The sequence below is a fragment of the Prenolepis imparis genome, unplaced genomic scaffold, assembly GCF_030444845.1.
Source record: "Prenolepis imparis isolate NDT839.2.m4 unplaced genomic scaffold, iyPreImpa1.0 SCAF_1, whole genome shotgun sequence".
In the NCBI taxonomy this organism is placed as follows: domain Eukaryota; kingdom Metazoa; phylum Arthropoda; class Insecta; order Hymenoptera; family Formicidae; genus Prenolepis; species Prenolepis imparis.
In genome coordinates this window covers 4,833,417-4,852,342 of record NW_028141159.1, presented here as the reverse complement: position 1 = coordinate 4,852,342, position 18,926 = coordinate 4,833,417, and the positions used below count along the sequence as shown (strand labels likewise).

The following is an 18,926-nucleotide window of genomic DNA, read 5'->3' as shown; positions in this document are numbered from 1 at the left end:
GTGTTTATCAATACTGACACTCAGTATTGATGAAATAAAAACAAAAACAAAAAAAAATAATAAAATAAATTATGCAGTCAATCAATGTCGTGCAAATTCTGATCAAGTTACTACATAAATAAAAATTAAATTGCATCGAGTCGTTACAATCGATGTATCGTGTATATTTTTTTAATCAAAAATACACTAAAATTGTGCGCGACGCCATCGTATTTTAACTCGTGGTTTAATAGACTTGGAAGGACTTACCTCACGAAGAGAAGGGATTTGGTCGTTAAAATGGCACATCCATCCTCGTTGTTCTCGCTGTTGTCGTGGAAGCGACAGTAACTTAGTCGCAATTTAATTGTCGCTCGTCGCTTTACGCATCTAACTGAGTCTGACTATAGAGTCTGACTATAGAAGTGATGAAGAAACAGAGTGCGAGACGGGGAGGGAAACGGGAGTGCGGTGAACAGAAGGAAAAGAGCTTAACTTTACTTCGGAACTTTGGCAAGCGGGGACCCGTCCCGCGGGAAATCAATGTCTAGCTGTTCAAAGGGAAAAGTCGAAGCAGGACGAGTGATCGTGTATGTATGTATGTACGCGTACACGAGTCGGTTTACGTGTGATAGTTAATTTGATAACCAGTTCGCGCTGGCTAGTTTCTCGTCTCTGTTTCTACTTTTGCGACTCATCTGCTCGCGGACTTTTTGTCCATTTCGTTTTTGCCGATTGAACTTCAAAGTATTTGAGATTGTACAGACTACGGGATGAGGATGAAGAAACACTTCCGAGTAATTAAATAGGAGATCTGCATTTTACAAAGCAATAAGTTACACGAGAATCCTTACACGAAACCAAAGCCCTAATTCGAGTCGTGGCACGCGTTCCTCTGTCGTGCCCCTTTCGTTTCCTTCCTTTTTACACAATGTGATATAAATGTTAAGTGAAGAATAAAAAGCGCAATGTGTCCTTTCCTAAAAAGTGTTCCCGAGTTAATTCTACACCATATATGTATCTACGCTGTTGAACAAAAGTACGAATACCCTATAAAAAGTAAAGTCTCGCTACATCGATATATTAACACCAAGAAGAAGGTTTCAATCTATTGCTTGGCAAAATTCGTTGCAAAATACTTGCTTATACCTTTCTAATAAAAAGATATAAATTTTTCTTTATCTGTATTAAAAATGCTTTTTCTATCGAATCTATTTCGACTTTTGTTCGGTAGTAAATGTACGCAATTTCATCAATATTCGCATTCGCGTTTATGAAGAAATGGCTCGAATTTCTGTGGAAGACTGGAAAAGGATGACGTCGTTGTCATCGATGGTTTAAGAAAGAAAAAAAAAAAAGAAGAAAAACGGACAAGAGATAATAGCACCGCAGACGCACGACTAAGTGCGACGTGCAAAGTTAGCCACGACATCGAGGTTTTTTTTTCTGAGAATTATACGTAGTTAGCACCTAAAAAGTTTATCATCGCTCGTAAAGAGAGAGAGTGTCTGTGTGTGTGATCACACAGTTAATTAGCTTAGTGACCTTAGCTTGATCCGCAGCTCGAACTTTTACTTCATAAGTTTGATTTCGTCATTCAACTAGCCTCCGCGCTAGTTTTTATTCGCTCTCGGTAGTTTAATTCTTCACGACAACGAAGAAAAGGACGCCAGCAGCGTCGTTCAAACAGCACGATTAAAGTTCATCGCGATTTCGAACTATTATACCGTCTTTCGTATATTCTCTTCACCAGTCTTTCGTCTCTCCGGACTATGATCCTAGTTTGTCACTTTGATGTAAGTTTCGGTCGTATACATTAAATACGGGTTCACGTTTTGTTCGACGTCTCGGTACGCGAAGATACATCCATTATCTGGTCCATTGATCCTGTTTCAGCCGTGCCCTCGTCATTTTGATCGGACTCGAGGTCCGATATTGGCTCGGATCAATCACTGTGAAAAGAAAGAAATTTTTCTTGTAAATCGGACAGCGAAAATTATTCAAGATTATCATACGTAGAATACAAAATATTTAAAAATCTCAAATTTAAAATTATTGTTTTAGATTTTTAATTATATTATTTTGTGCATTACATTCCTCCTCTTTTCCCCTTATCCCTTTCTTCCTCTCCTTTTGCTTACCTATCACTATTCTCGCTCGTGGCTTCCTCGCTGCAGTCCAAGTCGAGTTCTCCTTGAATCGCGCTCTGCAAGTCGTCGATCCTCTGTAGCGCCAATCTGAGATCGTCTCTGGCCACTTTGGTCTCAGCCTCTGCGGCCTCCAAAGATTTCTCCGTGTCGCGACGAGCACGTAGGGCCTCCTGTTCGCGCGATATTGCCGCGCTGGCTTCGTCGCGTGCATCGCGCAAGGATCGTTGCAGTCGCCTTGCCGCGTCTTGAGCAGTCTGTTCCTTCGTTCTAAGTAAGGCTGATTCTGTCTGTAATTTATCTACGCTCTCCTTCAACCGTGCTATTTGCGTCTGCATAAACAAAAATAAATAATTAAGATCAGTTAATTAGAAATTAATTTGCCAAATTATGTATCACATTGCAATATTTAATTGATTTTTAAAAATATTGATACTCTTATATACACGATTCTTTCTGAGACTGAATAGATTATTTTTAGACAATTAATTATAATGAGTTTGCTAATTTGACAATACCTCCAAGCGCGCTCTTGTGGTTTGCTCCAGTTCGAGCTTGCTCTCGAGCTCTTTGGCTCGGAATTCCAGGCGTCTCGTGGCGAGACTGTTTGCCGTAGGATCGCCGAGTTGCTCCACTGATTCTAATCGTTGCGCCAGTTCCGCTAATTGGTCTTTCAACGATGACTTTTCCGCCTCGAGTGCGGCGATTTGAACCTGAGCCTCTTGCAATTGGCTCTGCTCCGACGAAACTTGTTGCACGGCGGCTCGATATTTCTTCAAGACCTTTACGATCATAATAAGATGTGAAAAATCATTTTACACTCATATAATTTTCATTTATTTTCAAAAAATACCACGCGATTATTAATTATAAATTATAATTACATAAATTAATTTTTGAAGTATTATTTTTGAAGTATTATTTTATAAGTCTTAAAAGATATTTCGCGAATATTGATTATAATTGATTAATTAGTTTAATTTTATATTAATTACTTAAATTAATTAATTTTGTTTTTTCGAACTCGAAATGAAATGACGTACCTCGGCAAGTTCCTCTTCGTTCTCCTCTAACTGAGACAGCAGCTCCGTGCGTTCGCGATTGGCCGCATTGGCCCGCTCTTCCGCCTCGGAACGTTGTCGCATAGCTTCCTCCAGACTCGCTTGCGTTTCATTCAGTTCCTGTTCCAATGCCTGTTTCGCTTTAATCGCCACCGCTCGAGCGCATTCCGCGTCTTCCAACTGATTCTTCAATTGACGCAGCGCGGCTTTGCCCGTCGAATCGCCTTTGGATCTCTCGAGCATCGTCTGCGCGTCCCTGAGTAAGGCCTTTGTCCTCTTCAGGTCTCTCTTCAGTCTGTTTAATTATACACGTAACGTGAATCGTTAAAATTATTTTTATTTTAGATAGAACGGATAAGATGAATAGAAGCGGAAGTTCAGAATTTTTGACACTCACCTCTGCATAGTTTCGGCTTCCGTCGCGCGATCGGCTCGATCTTGTTCCTCCAAAGCCACCAAACGGCGTTCCAATTCGTGTTTCTCCCTCAAAAGAATCGTTCTCTCCTCGTGCTCATTTTCCAACTGCGACTCGAGAGCCTTAACTTTTTTGTGCGCGTTTCCGCGAACGTCTTCCAGTTCCTCGTCGCGCTGTTGCATCTCCTTGCGCATCTCCTTGCGCTGTTGTTCGATGCTCATTTCAAGCCTGAGTTTCGCCTGTTCGAGCAGCTGCACCTGACCAGCTAAATCGTCCAGTTCCTCTTCTTGATCCTTGGCGCGTTTCTCTAGTTCGTGTTTTGCTTTCTTCAGCTGCGCGACTTCCTCTTCCGTTTTACCGCCGAAAGTGAGCTCCTCCAATTCTTGGGTCAACGTACGAAGTCTTTCCTCTTTCAGTTCAATCTCTAGTCTTGCGTCCTGTTATAAAAATGATAATATATGTAGATGTACGCGATGTCGCATTCACCTGTCTAAAGCTGGGAAAATAAAAAAAAAATAGAGATATAATAAGAAGGAAAATATATATACTCACGCTCAGATTTTGCTCTATTGTGAATTTTTCCGCGATCGCGATCTCCTTTTCTCTCGCTAATCTTTCACGCTGTGCTTTCTCTTGTCTAAGGTCGTTCATCAGGTTCTGAGTTTCCGAATCGAACCTAAATGCATTTATTATGACGATTAAATGAGAAAAAGATAAGATTTAATAACTTCAATATTACAACACAATAATAACTTCAAATTATTTATATATAAAACTAAACAAATTTAAATAGATATTTTAACAATGTTCAGTCGTGAAAATTATCTCTCATACCTACAAGGTGCAAATCAATTACTACAAGGTACAAATCAATTACTTTGAAACGTTAAGTAAAATAAGTATTGGAAAGAACGGACTGAATTTCGGGAGCGAGTCCAATTTCGCTGCTTGTAACGAGATCGGCTTTAACCGGTGCGCTGCATTTAGATTAACAGGAAGCTATCTTCGCGAACGGTCAATCGTGATTTGCAGGCGCACCGGACGCGTCGCTGAACGCTGGCAGTATAGATCGGGTGGCGTTACTGGCCTGGCGAAATGCCAGAGACACTTGTTGCCGCGAATGAAATGAGAATAGAGCAAGCTACTATACCCAACACCGACTCGTCGACCATTAGCCGTGGATTAAACGCGCCTGCGAGGCACCGTATCTCAAAACGCGACAAAATAGCACGATTTATATTATCTTGTTGTAACTTTGTTTGACACATTCGCAACCAGACTTACTTGCGCTGTTTTTTCTCCAAGAGATTGTTCCTAGCGGTCTGTTCCTCCAACAGTAATCTGAGATCGTGCATTTCACCGTTCAGTTTCTGAACTCGTCGTTTCCACTGACCGACGACTTGTCGTTGCTCCTCCACCTCTTCGTAAGCATCGGCCAACTGTTGGACAGAGCAAGAACATGACGATGACGATGATGATGACGCTTGTTTGTATGATTACGAGCGTAACTCTTGACGTACCTTCTTTTCCAACTGCTTCTTGAGTCCCACCAGTTGCTCCAGATCGTCCTCGTGTTGCTGTGCCATTTTTCTCTTCGTGAACTCAAGCTCCCGAATGGCATTTTCGTACCGTTGCCTGTAAACACCGCCGTCCTCGCTCTCCTCGCCGTCGGAAGCTACCCCGTTCAAGTCGGCAGCCCTCGCGTATAGCAGTTCCATCTCCAGTCGTTCGGTCGTCTGCTGAAGATTCTTGTTAGTCTCGGTTACATCCTGCAACTCTCTCTCGAGTCGCAGACGCTCCGATGTCTCGGCATCGATCCTCTCCGCCGCTAAGGTCGACGTAGAATGCTCCTCGGCAAAGTCTGCGGTCATCTCGCTCAGCTTGAACAGAGAAATACATGTCTTACGTAAGGATATCGAATCGCGACACGCGAACAATACGAAATCATCATTACTTATGCTTTATACGATTACTCTTTTCCTGTTCTGCGTTCTTAAATATGTTCGAAATTGAAATGAAGTAAATTGTACGACCTTTGTTCAAAATGTACGATAATATTTTTTTTAAACAAATTTTGTTTTATTATGTACTATCTGATTTTTCCTTAATGGAAATTTCAAGTCTTCGCTCTGCATCGTTACCTCCTGGATTCCTTCCGATAAAGTGCCATCCTCCGAAGCGCGGGACAAGGACCGCCTCGAGGGACTCTTTGTTACACTGCTCGATCTACTATAGTACTGATAGCCGCGTATCATGATATTCGTGGCGCTCTGACTTCTCCCGATAATGCCTCGGGGCTTATCTCGCGACAAACTTCTCATCTCGTCGTTCACGTCGTCTTTGTGACCGAGGCTCCGCCATTCGTCCATGATATGATCGGTACGTTTCAGAAACTGAGAGATCTTCGAGGAAAGATACGACGAAGCGGTGGAGGGTTCCAAATGCGACGCGGTAGGTCGAAACGATTGTTTTACTCTCTGTCGTTCGCAGCCGAGGACGAAGTTGAGACTCGCGTCGAACACGACCGGAGCCTGTTCCTTGATCAGAACTTTCTCCATCGACGGCGAGCGCGTGCTCTCGCGAGGATACGTTCTTCGTGGCGGAATCGAGAAGCTGGGCGAGTCCAGCTGAGAGCTACTTCGCGAGGAAGCGACGGACGGCGACCTCATTCTAGCGGATCTGGCGCGATAAGAGGCACTGGAGGAAATACTGCAAGGAGAAGGACTTCGCATCGAGAGACTCGAATTGCCAGCGACGTGCCTTTTGCTAGTCGGCCTCTTGTTGAAATGCGGCGGCAAGGGTGGTCTCCTCGTCAGGATCTTCGCGGAATCGGGTGAATTCGGTAAACCGTTGGTCAGATTGCTCATCGAATCGTTTCTTTCGAGCGTGTCGTCGGAGCTGGTGTTCTCCAGCGCGTTCAGATGCCAATTATCGTGAGAGAGAGAGGATGTATCCGAGTAACTTGTCGGCACGGAAGGCATCTTGATGATTTGATCCGGGAAAGTTAACTCGGGAATATTCGATTTATAATTAATCTGATCATGAAGCGAGCGATGGAATAAATTTCCCGAGACAGAATTGTCGCGATTCGCGTTTCAAGCTCTTTTCTTCGTACTTCATAGCTTTATTTGTGCTGCTAGTCGAGATGGAGATGCGTTATATTACTTCGACGAATTGCGTAACGTCGAATGACAACGGAGACGCCCGTGTCGGCAAGGAGTCGCGATGCAACTGCCTCTTCCTGGGTCGGCCGACTCGCCGCCGAAGACGTTCGTTAGAGGAGGCGGTCACCTCTGAGTTATTCTAAGGGGAAGACGGCGAGAAAGAGAGGACCAGCGAGGGTGATGAAGGCGGAGAGAAACAGGCGAGACGGCGATTCTGGCTATTCGCCAGATTCTCCGTAGATTTCGTGAGAAAAGTATCGAAAGTGAAGGTGGAAGGGAGAACATAACACTCTCTAGCATTTCGACAGGAGATCTAAGAATTATATCTTTTGTATAAAAATAGAACGGAGAGAAATGGAACGGAAAGAAACAAAGATTGCCGCGCTGTAAATAAAATAAAGTAGCTCGAGGAAGTTCCGATATTAATGACATAGAGAGAAATTAGGCTGAGATTTATTGTCATTCACTAGTTGCGAATGATAATTGCTCATTAAATAATGGCTCTCTCCAGTCAATTATTCCCGATTAAAGAAAGAGACGCAGAGGAGGTATTTTCTCGAGCAACTTATAAGGATGCGCTGTTTTAGCGTTTTTTTTTTTTTTCCTTTCTTATATATTAGCGGCCGACTCTGGAATGGTAATGTAACGCGTGCGGTTTACTGGTCGAGTCACGATAATAGTCGCACACGCTCGACACGAGCCGTCTGGCGTGCTTAACCCAATTGCGCGGCGTGCGTGCCGCGAATACCTAAACGGGCAGTTTGGGCTTAATGTATCCTTCGAGAGTGCCTCTATTAGAACCCATCACGCGGTCACACGCGAAATCATTGCGGTAGAAGCGGAGAGGCAGCAGCAATTTGCAGCAGCACGGGCCGCCGCTCAAGTATAACGAATATTTTTTTTCAAGCCACAACGTTTTTTTTTTCTTCAGTCTCGCGAAAAACATTGCATAATTGTATTAACCAAAAGTGGATGTTCTTTCTCTAGCGTTGGATTATAATATCCGTTGCCGTGTGTCGCAACTCACCTTTGCCTCTAATTTGTCGTTGTCGTGTTTCAAATGATTACGTTCCTGCTCCAAGCGCTCCACTTTTGCCTTGAGAAGCTCGAGCTCTTCCTATTGAAATGAAAAAGTGCATTAGAAAACAATGATATAGCGGCGGATAAATACTGTAACACACATATATTGTACATATAGATAACTGTTTTTCTCACCGTTCGCGCCTTCAGCTGATCCTCGGTCCGATGAACGTTCAACAAGGGCGCGACTTTCACGTACAATCTCCACCAAGGCCATTCTCGCACAGACATTAGCTTCCTCACGTTCCTCTGGATGCAACGCACTGCGAGATCTTGCAGCTGTAAAAAAAGTCAATTTTTATTTATTTGTTTCCAATATCATTATTATAGAAGAGTGTTATAAATTATCACCGACGCGAAGAAAATGTAAGAAGCGAGATACAAGTATATATTTTTTACATTTTTTTTGCTCCTTATTCGGTAAATTAAAAACCTGAAGACTTTTATAAAGACAAAGGTAAATTTTCAGAGCCATTAGAACGAATTAGACATTTTAAACGCGGCGATTTCTGCATTAATCGTGCAAAAATGAGCGAAAGTGTTTGCTTGCGGTTTCTCATACGTAACAGAAAAGTTATCCTTCTAAATATAATTATGAAGTTAGAATATTTCAAATTCGCAAGAGAGGAAAATAAGCGACCCACTTTCAAAGTGTTGAGTCTGCGCCGCGCTAGATAGCCTCTGCATCTCGCCTGCAGTAGAATGATGTGGCCGGTGAGTTTCTCGTCCCTCTGAGCCTCCAATCGTTCCAAGGTGCCCGATCTGAAGAATATCTGCGAGAAGAATAGACGTTCCTTTTAGTTTTCCCATTGATGAATATTAATTGGCATTTTGAATGCCGATGTTGTTACGATGGTGTATATTACTGTTAATTATCCTATCTTAATCAAGCGCGATTTTTATCGAAAGGAATAATCAGCTATTAATAACTAGTAACGTACATCACATATGATGTAAGAAGAATATCAAGCTTAGTTTCATGGACGATGAAAATGTTAAAATATGCGTGGCATAGTTTCCTGCTACTTTCATACACGTTTCTTCGTATGGAAATAAAGGATAAATGCATATAGCTACTGAAGCGTAAAGGCGCATCGTGGCATCTCGATATTGCATTAAATACTTTTACATAAGACTATGCAATGAATGAACTGAGCATTAATATAGTTACATTAACACACACTTTCAATTATACGTATATAATGCGGGTCTTATTTTTAAGTACATCATATATTTTGAGAGATTCTAATCATTCTAATCATAAAATAGCGATATAGTTATCGTTTACGTGAAATTAAAGTATTAATTTAAAAAAAGAGAGTCAATTAATAGATACTGGATCTTCTTTCTGTTAGTATCTTATTATATTATTATATAAAATCACGATTTTTCCGCAATATATGAACGATGAACGCGAGCGCACATTGGATACGCGGAACTACTAACGCGTCCTAATTATTCAATCGACCTTCTAATTACCGAGCGCTATCAGCATTTAAAGCTAACAGCGCGCGAGATCATAATCGTTCGACACGGACCTGTTGTCCATTTTCCGAGCATCTGTCGTCCCGACAATTATCTGTATTGCCAGCATCGTTGGACATCAAGGGACTATTCCGGTTATTGACGACCTTCTTCTTTTCAGGCTCGGCCAGCCTGCGAACGATCGTTGGCTCGAAGATCTTCGCATCATCGTTATCCTCGTCTCGATCGATCCTGTCGAAGTACTGCTGCCCCTTGAACTCGCTTGTCTCTCTCTGACCCTGATTCTCCATAGTTTCCTTCCATTCCACTTCGTTCTCATTGCTCATGTGACCGCTGTCCTCCGAACAGTTTCCATCCGACACGTATCCACTGTACTCATTCCCGGTTTTGGACTCGTTCTTCTTCAAGGCAGGTGTCTCGATGATAGGAATGTCTACAGATCGCGGCTTGATCAGAACCTCTCGCGGGGACTCCTTGACGACTTCGGCGTTCTTGCAATTGAAAAAGTTCACCAGATGTTCGATATCCTTGGCTCTTTTACCGACAACGCACTGCTTCCTCTTCGTCTCCTGCGCGTCGTCGACGACGTCGTTCCCAGTTCGCGTCGCCTTCGACGGGTTGACGGTCATCCTTCCGGAATTTGCAGCATGGATCGTCGTTTTGGCGTCGGTATTTTGATTCGTGATTCCTCCGGTCTGTTTTTCCCAATTTCGCCTCAATTCTTGAATGGAATTCTCCTTGTTTCTCCTCGAATCCTTAGTAAATTCATCCGGCTTTTCGCAACTCTTGATTTGATTAGACTTAGATTCTTTTATAACAGATTCGTTTCTCTGCAAATCTTTTTCTGATTTGACTTTAAAAATATCTTCAGAAATCATTGGCCTTTTTCTCTTCGTCTTTTCGTCAGCTCTTGATATTTCGTTGCTCTTATCATCCTCAGAATCACACTTCTCTATACTAATATTATTTGTGCGCAAAGTCTCTCGATCCTCGTAGACAGTTTCCGTTCTACATGGAGGAGCGACATTCATGACGTCCACTGACACAATGGTCTCCTTGGGCTCCAAATCGTCTTCTAATTGTGCCATCAGTCGCGCGGCTCTCTCCTCCAGATTGCTCATCGACGTCGACCTCGCAGAATTGAATTTCGATGCGCGATCTAGAGTCTCGCGACAATTCTCGTAGATACGCTCGTCCGATGCGGCATCGAGATCGAGCTCGAAACTGATCATCGTCCGGCCGACTATCTCTTCGGCGCGATCTACTTGCGATAGATCGGCGAGAGATCGACCGAGACCGGCGGATCGCGTCGCCGGAAGCGGTATCTTGCTCGGCCTGAAGACCGAGTTTAGCCTCGCGGGCGAGCCGGAAGTCTTCCCGCACTGATTGTTATCCACCCTCGAGGTCCGAACATTCCACAGACTGGTAGATCTGTTAATGAACGTCAGACCTTTTCCCGATAGTTCTGTCTTCTTCTCCTTTTCTGTCGATCTCCTATCCGAGAAAATAGGAATCCATCGCGGGCTGATTGCGGGATTTGTCGTTTGATTATCCGAGGATACAGAATTCAAACTGACAGAACGATCGAGGAGGCCCTTTCGTCGAAAGGCCTCGGGTTTCGTCGGTCTATTTTCGGGCGTATAAGTGAGGCCTTTCTTCAACAACGCTCTGTCCTCTAAAATCGTGCACGAGCTGGCCGATTTGCAGACCTTCTTCTTGTCACGTGCAGCGGACGAGACAGTTTTTGTCGCGTCCGGTCGGGCTTCGTTCGGCGATCGTTTCGGAGGCTTCGAGGGCACAATAAGTCGAGATTTCGAGGAATCCAAATTGGTAGAAACACGTCGTGGTGGAGTAATCGCGTCGTTAGGCGTCTTGATGGATATCCTCGAGGGAATAGGTGGCTTTGCGGAGCGAGATGTTTTGTTCGGGGTAACCGTGGGACTCGTCGTTGTCTGGTTTGATTGAGTCTGTTTTCTGACGGACGAAAGCGCTGCTTTTGACACATTCGGACTGCTCTTGGCCTTAACTAAACGCGAACCGCCGCTGGGCGTGCATTTAGATACGTTATCGAACATGATTAGGAAAGATCTAAGGTCAGATTCGATAGTGGAGTAAGCAAGTCGTTATATCTAATGGAATGTCGTTATTTCTATTTCAAGTCTAGTGTCTTTCCTCAGAATTTTTATACTACTATTATAATTATTGTTATTATAATAGTTGTTATAATAAATCATCTTGTTCTGTCATATATATCGCATATATTTTCATGCATCTCTGAGTCAATTTTCTGATACAATAAAAATGAACTTTGCTGCTTTCTCGCGTAATTTCCTTTCTTCAATTCAAATCCTTTACTTTTTAATATAGCATTTCACTATTTCTTTCTCATAATTTGTTTTTGATGTAACTTGATAAAGATTGAAGACGCGCACTTTTTTCCTCTAAAATTAACGTAATGTTTTTTTCAATTAAATGTCGATTAAGTACAGCTTTCATCACTTTCGAATTAATCGATAATTTTTATCCGTGTGAACATTTGTCATTTGTGCTGGTGAGACGGACGCGATTATGATATAAACACAATACAGTAATGTCCCGAGGAAAAGTGTTTATCAATTCAATTTTGAAACGTTGTACTCTAACGATTCAAAGTTTAAATACAGATTATATTTGTGTGTAACACAAAGCGTCTATTATTTCCGCTTCATCATCATTTCAAATAATGTCCTTTGCAATCGCCTCGCACGACATTAAGCAGTTCGTTACTTCGCGTAAACTTCGCATACAGATAATATACAATATATATATACGAACAATGTAGACATATATAGATGCTCACTGGTCTATGTAAATATCGGATTCGATTGTAATACAGTATTTAAAAAATGCAAAAAAATCACAGGTGTTTCAAAAAATTAAAAGACATCTGATAGTCACACGCGAATTGTGTACTTAAAAGTCTAATGGCTTGTCATCAGAGTCAGATTTGTTCGCCGCACTTGTCACCTCGACATCGCATCCCCGATCACTGACACCGCGATAATTCTCGCACTTGCATACGTTGCGGAATGGATGGTCGTTGATGGAGGCTCTTCCTCTCCTCTGCCGGGTAGAACGAGCCGCAACTAAATGCCGTAAAAGCCGCGTAAAAGTGTATACGCATCCGACTGCGAGGACAGAAGTGAAGAAGCAAAAGAGAGAACGGCAGAGATGACGACAGGAGGGAGGGATAAAAGAGTGAGGGAAATAAAGGGGAGAGAGAATTGAGAGAGAAAGAGTGAGAGAAAGACCGGTGAAGGGAAAGGGGCAGATTATCTTGAGAAGCCGGTTACCACGCATCGGCCTGCAACTCTCAACTGGGCAGGAAGATGCAGCCGGTTAATGCCCGGGTGCCAGCTTATCATTTTCATTGAAGGGAGACGTCGCGTCTTTTTGCTCCGATAAATCGAAACACAAATCGGAAGACGTAACAGTGAGAGATGCCCGTAATGTTGCGATTTATAGAGAGATGCAAAATTACTGCGGAAGAAAGATTTTTGACTCTGCATCACGTTTATTTCTAAAGACAGATAGCGAGACGGACACGCAGATTAAACATTTTTTTAATGTTTGTTATCTAATCTTTATTAAAAAATAATTCCGTTTTACCGAATATTTTGTCTGAACTTATAATATGAAAATTATTATAAATATTTATTTTTTTTATACGATACACCGGTATCACGTTTCCTTACGGTGAAATAAATAGATAATTAAGAGACGCTAATAAACGCAGAGACGGCGCGTTAAATTTGCTGTGACTTGGTTAATTAAACGCGCAACAGGGATATTGTGTAAAGCACACTTCGCAATCCTGACCGCTTCTCTTCCTCTCCTTAATTACACGACGCGTTCGTCTGGAGATAAAACACCCGTTAAACGAATGTCTGTAGTCTGAAAGTCGACAGAAACGAAACATTGAGGTCCCTCTCTTAATCATCATGCGCGTTGACGTTTTAAAAGAAGTTTTTGCGAAACAGCCTTTGCAACGCACACATGCGCTCTTCATTAATTTCGGGTAAGATGTGATATTTTCTACTTCGAGATAAAGTCACCGTTATGCTAATACGCTAATTATCAGTGAATACGAAAATATAGCGTATCGAGAATTCTTTTAGATCTCTCACTTTGCATGAAAGTCTTATTATATGCGAAAAAAATTTTGTTACAGCAAGACTGTGTCTTCGTCTCTTTCATCTCTCAAATTGAAACACGGTCTCTTTGTATATGCAGATAAAAAGGCTTATTCAGAATGGCTCGTCGACTAGTGATATAATCGATTAAGAGCGACGATGATTCGACCGCTGACCAGATGTGCGGCTAATATAGCTAATATTATTTCCATTATCAACTCTCAAAGGAAAAGTATATGATATACTGCGCGTGCGAGACATTTGCATGTCTTTACATAAAGTCGATGATATAAGTATAGATCATATAGATATACAATTATATTTTTTATCTATAATTATTTCTTTTAGAAGAAAAATATTTATTAATAAAATTTTGAAAAATCTATTGAAATATTAAATATTTAAAAACCGGAAGCCGTAAATATCGACAAATCCAAATAACGCGATTAACAAGTTCACGACGTCGAGCAGTCACGTTCAAATAAAGCAAAGACCGAAGCCGCAAAGTAAAGAAGCTGTCGATCTTCGCGCGGATCAATTTTATATAACTTTTCTGTACGATTGTACAGGATTGTAATACCGGTGTTTCGTTTGGTCGACGATGAGAAAGCACTCGTGCGGCTCGGTGCTTTACTTCCAGGCCGATGATGTTTACCGTTATCGAAACTAACAGGAGGGTACCGGTGTGGCTGTGGACTTTCTCTCTCTCTTTCTTTCAGGTAGGTTAATTAAGAAATTGATGACTTTCTCTCTTTTTCTTCTTCCCTCGGTCACAGACACTTCGTCTACGGACCGAAAAGCGAATCTACTTCGCGCTTCGCCGATTTTTACCGAAATTGTAGTGGATTATTTTGTACTCGGCAAAATGAAGGAAATTGTCTAAAATATGGCTAATAAAAAGCATAAAATTTGCATTTAATCTTGAGCAAATTCTATTATTTAGTACTGAAACTTAAATAATTCAAATCACGAGCAAATTATCCCTTTACGAGAAATAAATTTTAATTTTAAGAAATTTTAAGCAACATATTCTTATTTTATTAGGAATTTAGTAACATTTTCAAGATTAATATGTTATTGGTTTTATATTGAAAATTTAAAAATTTCTTATCAATTTACTGCAGACTATCATATATGTTATAAAATATATGTGATAAAATAGGAAAAGATGGGCCTTTTACAATAAAATTATCATGTAGGTTCAAGCAAAAAATACATGAGTTTATCGCATGTTTAGAAAATTATCGGCTTTCTTTGCAGCGAGATAATATATTCTAATTAATTATTCTCAATAAGTATTCCCGTCTCAATTTTCTGGGGAAAAACGACCGGAAGGAAGTTTGAAGAAATATGATCGACCGGCATGCACTCACACACTAGAAACGCATGTGCGAATTATGCACTTCGCGAACGAATTGCGTGCAATCCGACAAAAGGCGAGTCCCTTCGCTTGCTGTGCAATGTCAAGGCCGAAAGATATTCGACGCCCGATGACGTCTTGACCGGAACCAACCGCGAACTGAACCGCAGGTGCGGTCGCACAGTCAGTCGTCGCGTCGTCAGAAAGCTCGTTTTGCATCAGGTACGCGTCCCTCCATCTCCCTCCTCACTATACAGGTAATGTGTCACCAACACATGTATAAATCCCGCGCATTCAAACGTACATATACGTCTGGTCCCCTGCTAGCAACGGCACGTTCCGCCAGTAATGCGCGCGATATGGAATATAAATCTCGAAATTATTATGTCGGAAGAGATTAGGGATGAGAAAACATTCGATTAATCAAAAGCGCGATTTTACGCGCGAATAAATGAATATCAATGATATAATCGAATTATATGCATCTCCGACGCGTCTAAAAATATTTCGAATACGCCGAATTACTTTCGATATTATAATTTTGCAAAATCATAATTATCGATCCACCCTCGATATTTCACGGAATCGTGAAAATTTCGAAAGTGCAAGGGAAAGGGAAATCGCAGATTCGAAATACGGTGACAGGTGGGCCTTGAACGGCGCATCGAAGCGCTGCCGAATGGACCCAGGAGGACCGGTCCGAACTGGCAGGTCTCTCTCTTTCTTGTTTTCTCGTCTATCCCCGAATAAGGCACACTTGGCGATATCCATTTCGCCCGTCCGCTTTTTACCTTACGATCCACCTCGATATATTTAAGGGGGGACTCGTCAAAAGACATGGAACGCTCTCGTCTCGTTAGTTTTCTAATCCTAAATGATGATCAAGAAGAAATCATGAAGATCCAAGAAGGGGGGCGTTTCTTTCTTGGCTCGGTTCTCGCGAGCTCGTCTTGACCCGCGAATTTTTCGAGCGTATTACGGAAACGGGGACGCGGGGCCGTTCGCCTTTCGGACACGTAGAAAAAGGTCCCTGCATCCTGCCGTCCACTACATCGAATCGATAGATGTTTGCCGGGGATCTTGGCTGCCACGAAGAAATCCGAAGCAGACGCAGGTTGGTTGGAAAGCGGCGAGAATGTCTGCTGGCCTACTGACGAACGGGAGAAAGGAGAGAGACGAGACAACGCGAGAGAGAAGGGAGCAGCCGCATAAGAAGAGAAAAGACGGCTTTCTGGCCGCGTTATGAAATCGCGAACTTCTTTCCGCGAGTCTGCGCCAGACATTTTTTTTGGTACTTTTGTTTAATGGGACCAACCGCGTCTGCAACCAAGATTTCGCCGTAAAGTTTATTACTCCTCTTCGGTAGATACCGTCGCTTTATCGAGTCCGTTTCGCGTTATGTCTGATTCTTGCGCCCTTCCCCCTCGTAAGAGTGAGGTAAGTTGATCGGGTTTATAAATTGCACGGTGAATGATTTCGCCCGGAGCATAGAGAGTAAAGAAGAAAGTAAAAAAGAACTCGTTTCTCGTGTGCATTATGCTCGTTGCACGTCCGATTTCATCGCGATGCGATTTTCTTGAGAAGCAATTAACTTTTTTGGAAAGTAGTGGATTTATTTTCATCCGAAAAAATTTCGTAAAAACATAATCGGTAAGGATTTCCGTATTATGCAGCGTCCAACTCTCGACCCGTGTTACATGACCCAGTAATCTTATCGTAAATGTACATATATGTACATTTTGTGATAATTTTATCGTGCCATTGGGAAAGTAGGAGACGATAATTAGAAAATTGTGCTGCAAAAAGCATTCGGCTGCAGTTGCACAGAAAGCGAAGGAAAGGATCTGCTCCGCGTTATATTTCATATCACGTCTGACTTAATAGTAATATAATTTTCTCAACGAGCGATTAGTTTTCTAGAAAGCAGTAAATAAGTAGTATCCAAGTATCAGTTTTTCGTAAAAACATCCTGTTTCATGCACGCCTGCAAATACGGAATCTTATCGGAAAGACATCGGACGCCTACGCCCCGGTCAATTAAAGGCTTGAAGCCGCTTCTTCTCAAGGACCGAAAGAAAAGCAGGAGGAAGTTACGTTTAACTTGTCGCAATTAACCGCGGGGTAGAAATGAAGAATCTGACCCCGAGTCGCGGGTTGACGAAGCCGAGATTGAGCGGTATGCAACGTTTCCGCTTCCCGACGAAGGGAAAACAGAGCCGTGTGAGAACCTGCAGCGTTGATGCATTTTGCTTGATAATTAGTCGGTGGCTTCTTCAATCATCTACTCGTTTCTGATACTTGATGAATCCCGATTATAATCTTAAACCTGAATTAATTACATATTCCGAAGAGTCATAAAAATAAATTTGAAAAGTAGAAGAGTAAACAAAGAAGAGATGCGACTTATTAGTAAAAAAACCTTTATCTATCTTATAATATAAATTTTCTGCTTCTAAAATAGAAAATAATAATTATGTGTGCGAATAAATCACATAAATATTGAAATAGAATTTAGAAGGTCTAGTTTTTGACAGAAAATGTGAGCTACAAATTACATACTATGTGATATCGAATTTGAGCATATATCTTTCCTGCATTAGCGTGGGTGGAGGCAGTAGGTTATATTCCGCGATTTCGATCTGGCTCGTTGCCGAGATTGTCGTGCGAACCTGACCTAGACGTGCAAAGTTTCTTGGATAACTAACTTACGTTTCTCTATCATGGTATAACATGATTAGTAGTCCTTCAGTCTCCCAACTTAGCATTGTTGAGTGCAAATTGATTGTCAATTAAAATATAATAATATGTACATATAATATATGTACATTATATATAAGATTCGTATATACAATATACAATGAGATGTAATTTTATTATTTTTAGAATAGAGACTTTATCGATAAAATTATTTTAGAATAATTACGTTACAGATATATATTCATTAATTTAAATTTCTTTAAATTAACCGGATATTATTTTTATTTTTGTTCATAATCTAATACATCTCTATTCTCTTTAATCGACTGATCCATCTAGATTGATTTAATCTTCACTAACTGATTGTGATGCGATGACTGTTAAGGCGCGCGCATGCATAATAAGGATTAATTGTACGGTACTTGTTCCAGAGAATCAATATTCTAATCAAGTTAAGACACGCTCGCGCTTTTTCCATTTGGCGCCTCGGAATTACTTGACATATACGAATCGTTCGAGATGCGAGACACGCAGTAATCGAAGGCACGCGTAAAACGGTCACATTTCCGCCGTGGAAACTTTAGCGCCAGATATTTCGGTAGTCGTGACGTATATGTTTAAACAGGCACGATTGGCTTGAAAATATATCCGAAAATACATCGACGTCCATCGTAAGGAATCGTAACTTGATTATTTTTCCGAGAAACTTGGCAAGAGAGAGATGCGTTTTATCTATCTCGACAAATAGAGGAAGATTATATGGAAATTATATGAATGAAAAAAGAAGATCACAAAAATGGAGAACACATAATACGTACACACATGGCGATTGCGAGATTGCCGTAAAGTAACGGCGGGAAATTGCAAGGAACAAAACGAAAGAGAGAGAGAGAAGAGAAAATAAGAGATATTAAGAACTAAGTGTACCGGAAAAAGCTACGCTTAATGTAAAACGATGTTGTAAGGAACATATATTAATTCGCGAGTCGTCGTAACCAAGACCACCGATCTTCTCGTCTCGCGTGAAGAGGAATCGACTAGGCTGTACTATATAGCGATGCACTAGAAAAATAAATGTCGGTGGAACGGAAACGGAGTTAACGTTTCCTCGGGCTGGATACGTAACTCCGGGAAAGATACGGAAAAACCTCGTTCTTTTCTGGTTATTCTGGTTTTTCGCATATATGGCGATAGCGCCGAGGGCACACGCGTGTTGCACGCTGGCAACAACGACAGAAAGGAAACGAAGACGTCGACAGACGTGGAAGACGTACGAGAAATAGGCGCATAAACACTCTCGAAAATGACGGAAGATTCATCTGACGGTCGTGTAATTTGCACTTCGTAATTGTAGCATCCCAGGAAG

The 18,926-nt window shown here is 41.7% G+C and overlaps 1 protein-coding gene and 1 pseudogene across 5 annotated transcripts in view; one reads left to right on the top strand and one right to left on the bottom strand.

Annotated features, from left to right (window-relative positions):
- Nucleotides 1-777: 777 nt before the first annotated feature.
- The window catches only part of LOC145943052 (unconventional myosin-XVIIIa), a 47,075-nt gene continuing 28,926 nt past the window's right edge, over nt 778-18,926 (bottom strand). For 3 of the 5 annotated variants that reach the window (XM_083050269.1, XM_083050280.1, XM_083050301.1), the window contains 11 exons: nt 8,491-8,619; nt 7,982-8,125; nt 7,794-7,883; nt 5,123-5,482; nt 4,887-5,041; nt 4,155-4,278; nt 3,585-4,039; nt 3,170-3,482; nt 2,645-2,908; nt 2,121-2,458; nt 778-1,931 (listed from right to left, as the gene is read on the bottom strand). In XM_083050269.1, the coding sequence (XP_082906395.1) occupies nt 1,925-1,931; nt 2,121-2,458; nt 2,645-2,908; nt 3,170-3,482; nt 3,585-4,039; nt 4,155-4,278; nt 4,887-5,041; nt 5,123-5,482; nt 7,794-7,883; nt 7,982-8,125; nt 8,491-8,619 (2,379 nt within the window). In that variant the 3' untranslated portion in view covers nt 778-1,924. Of the gene's footprint in view, nt 1,932-2,120; nt 2,459-2,644; nt 2,909-3,169; nt 3,483-3,584; nt 4,040-4,154; nt 4,279-4,886; nt 5,042-5,122; nt 5,483-5,743; nt 7,345-7,793; nt 7,884-7,981; nt 8,126-8,490; nt 8,620-9,384; nt 12,336-18,926 lie in introns of those variants that run through there. The other 2 variants (XM_083050290.1, XM_083050308.1) reach the window with 2 other exon arrangements.
- Nucleotides 14,867-18,185, top strand: LOC145944344 (uncharacterized; annotated as a pseudogene).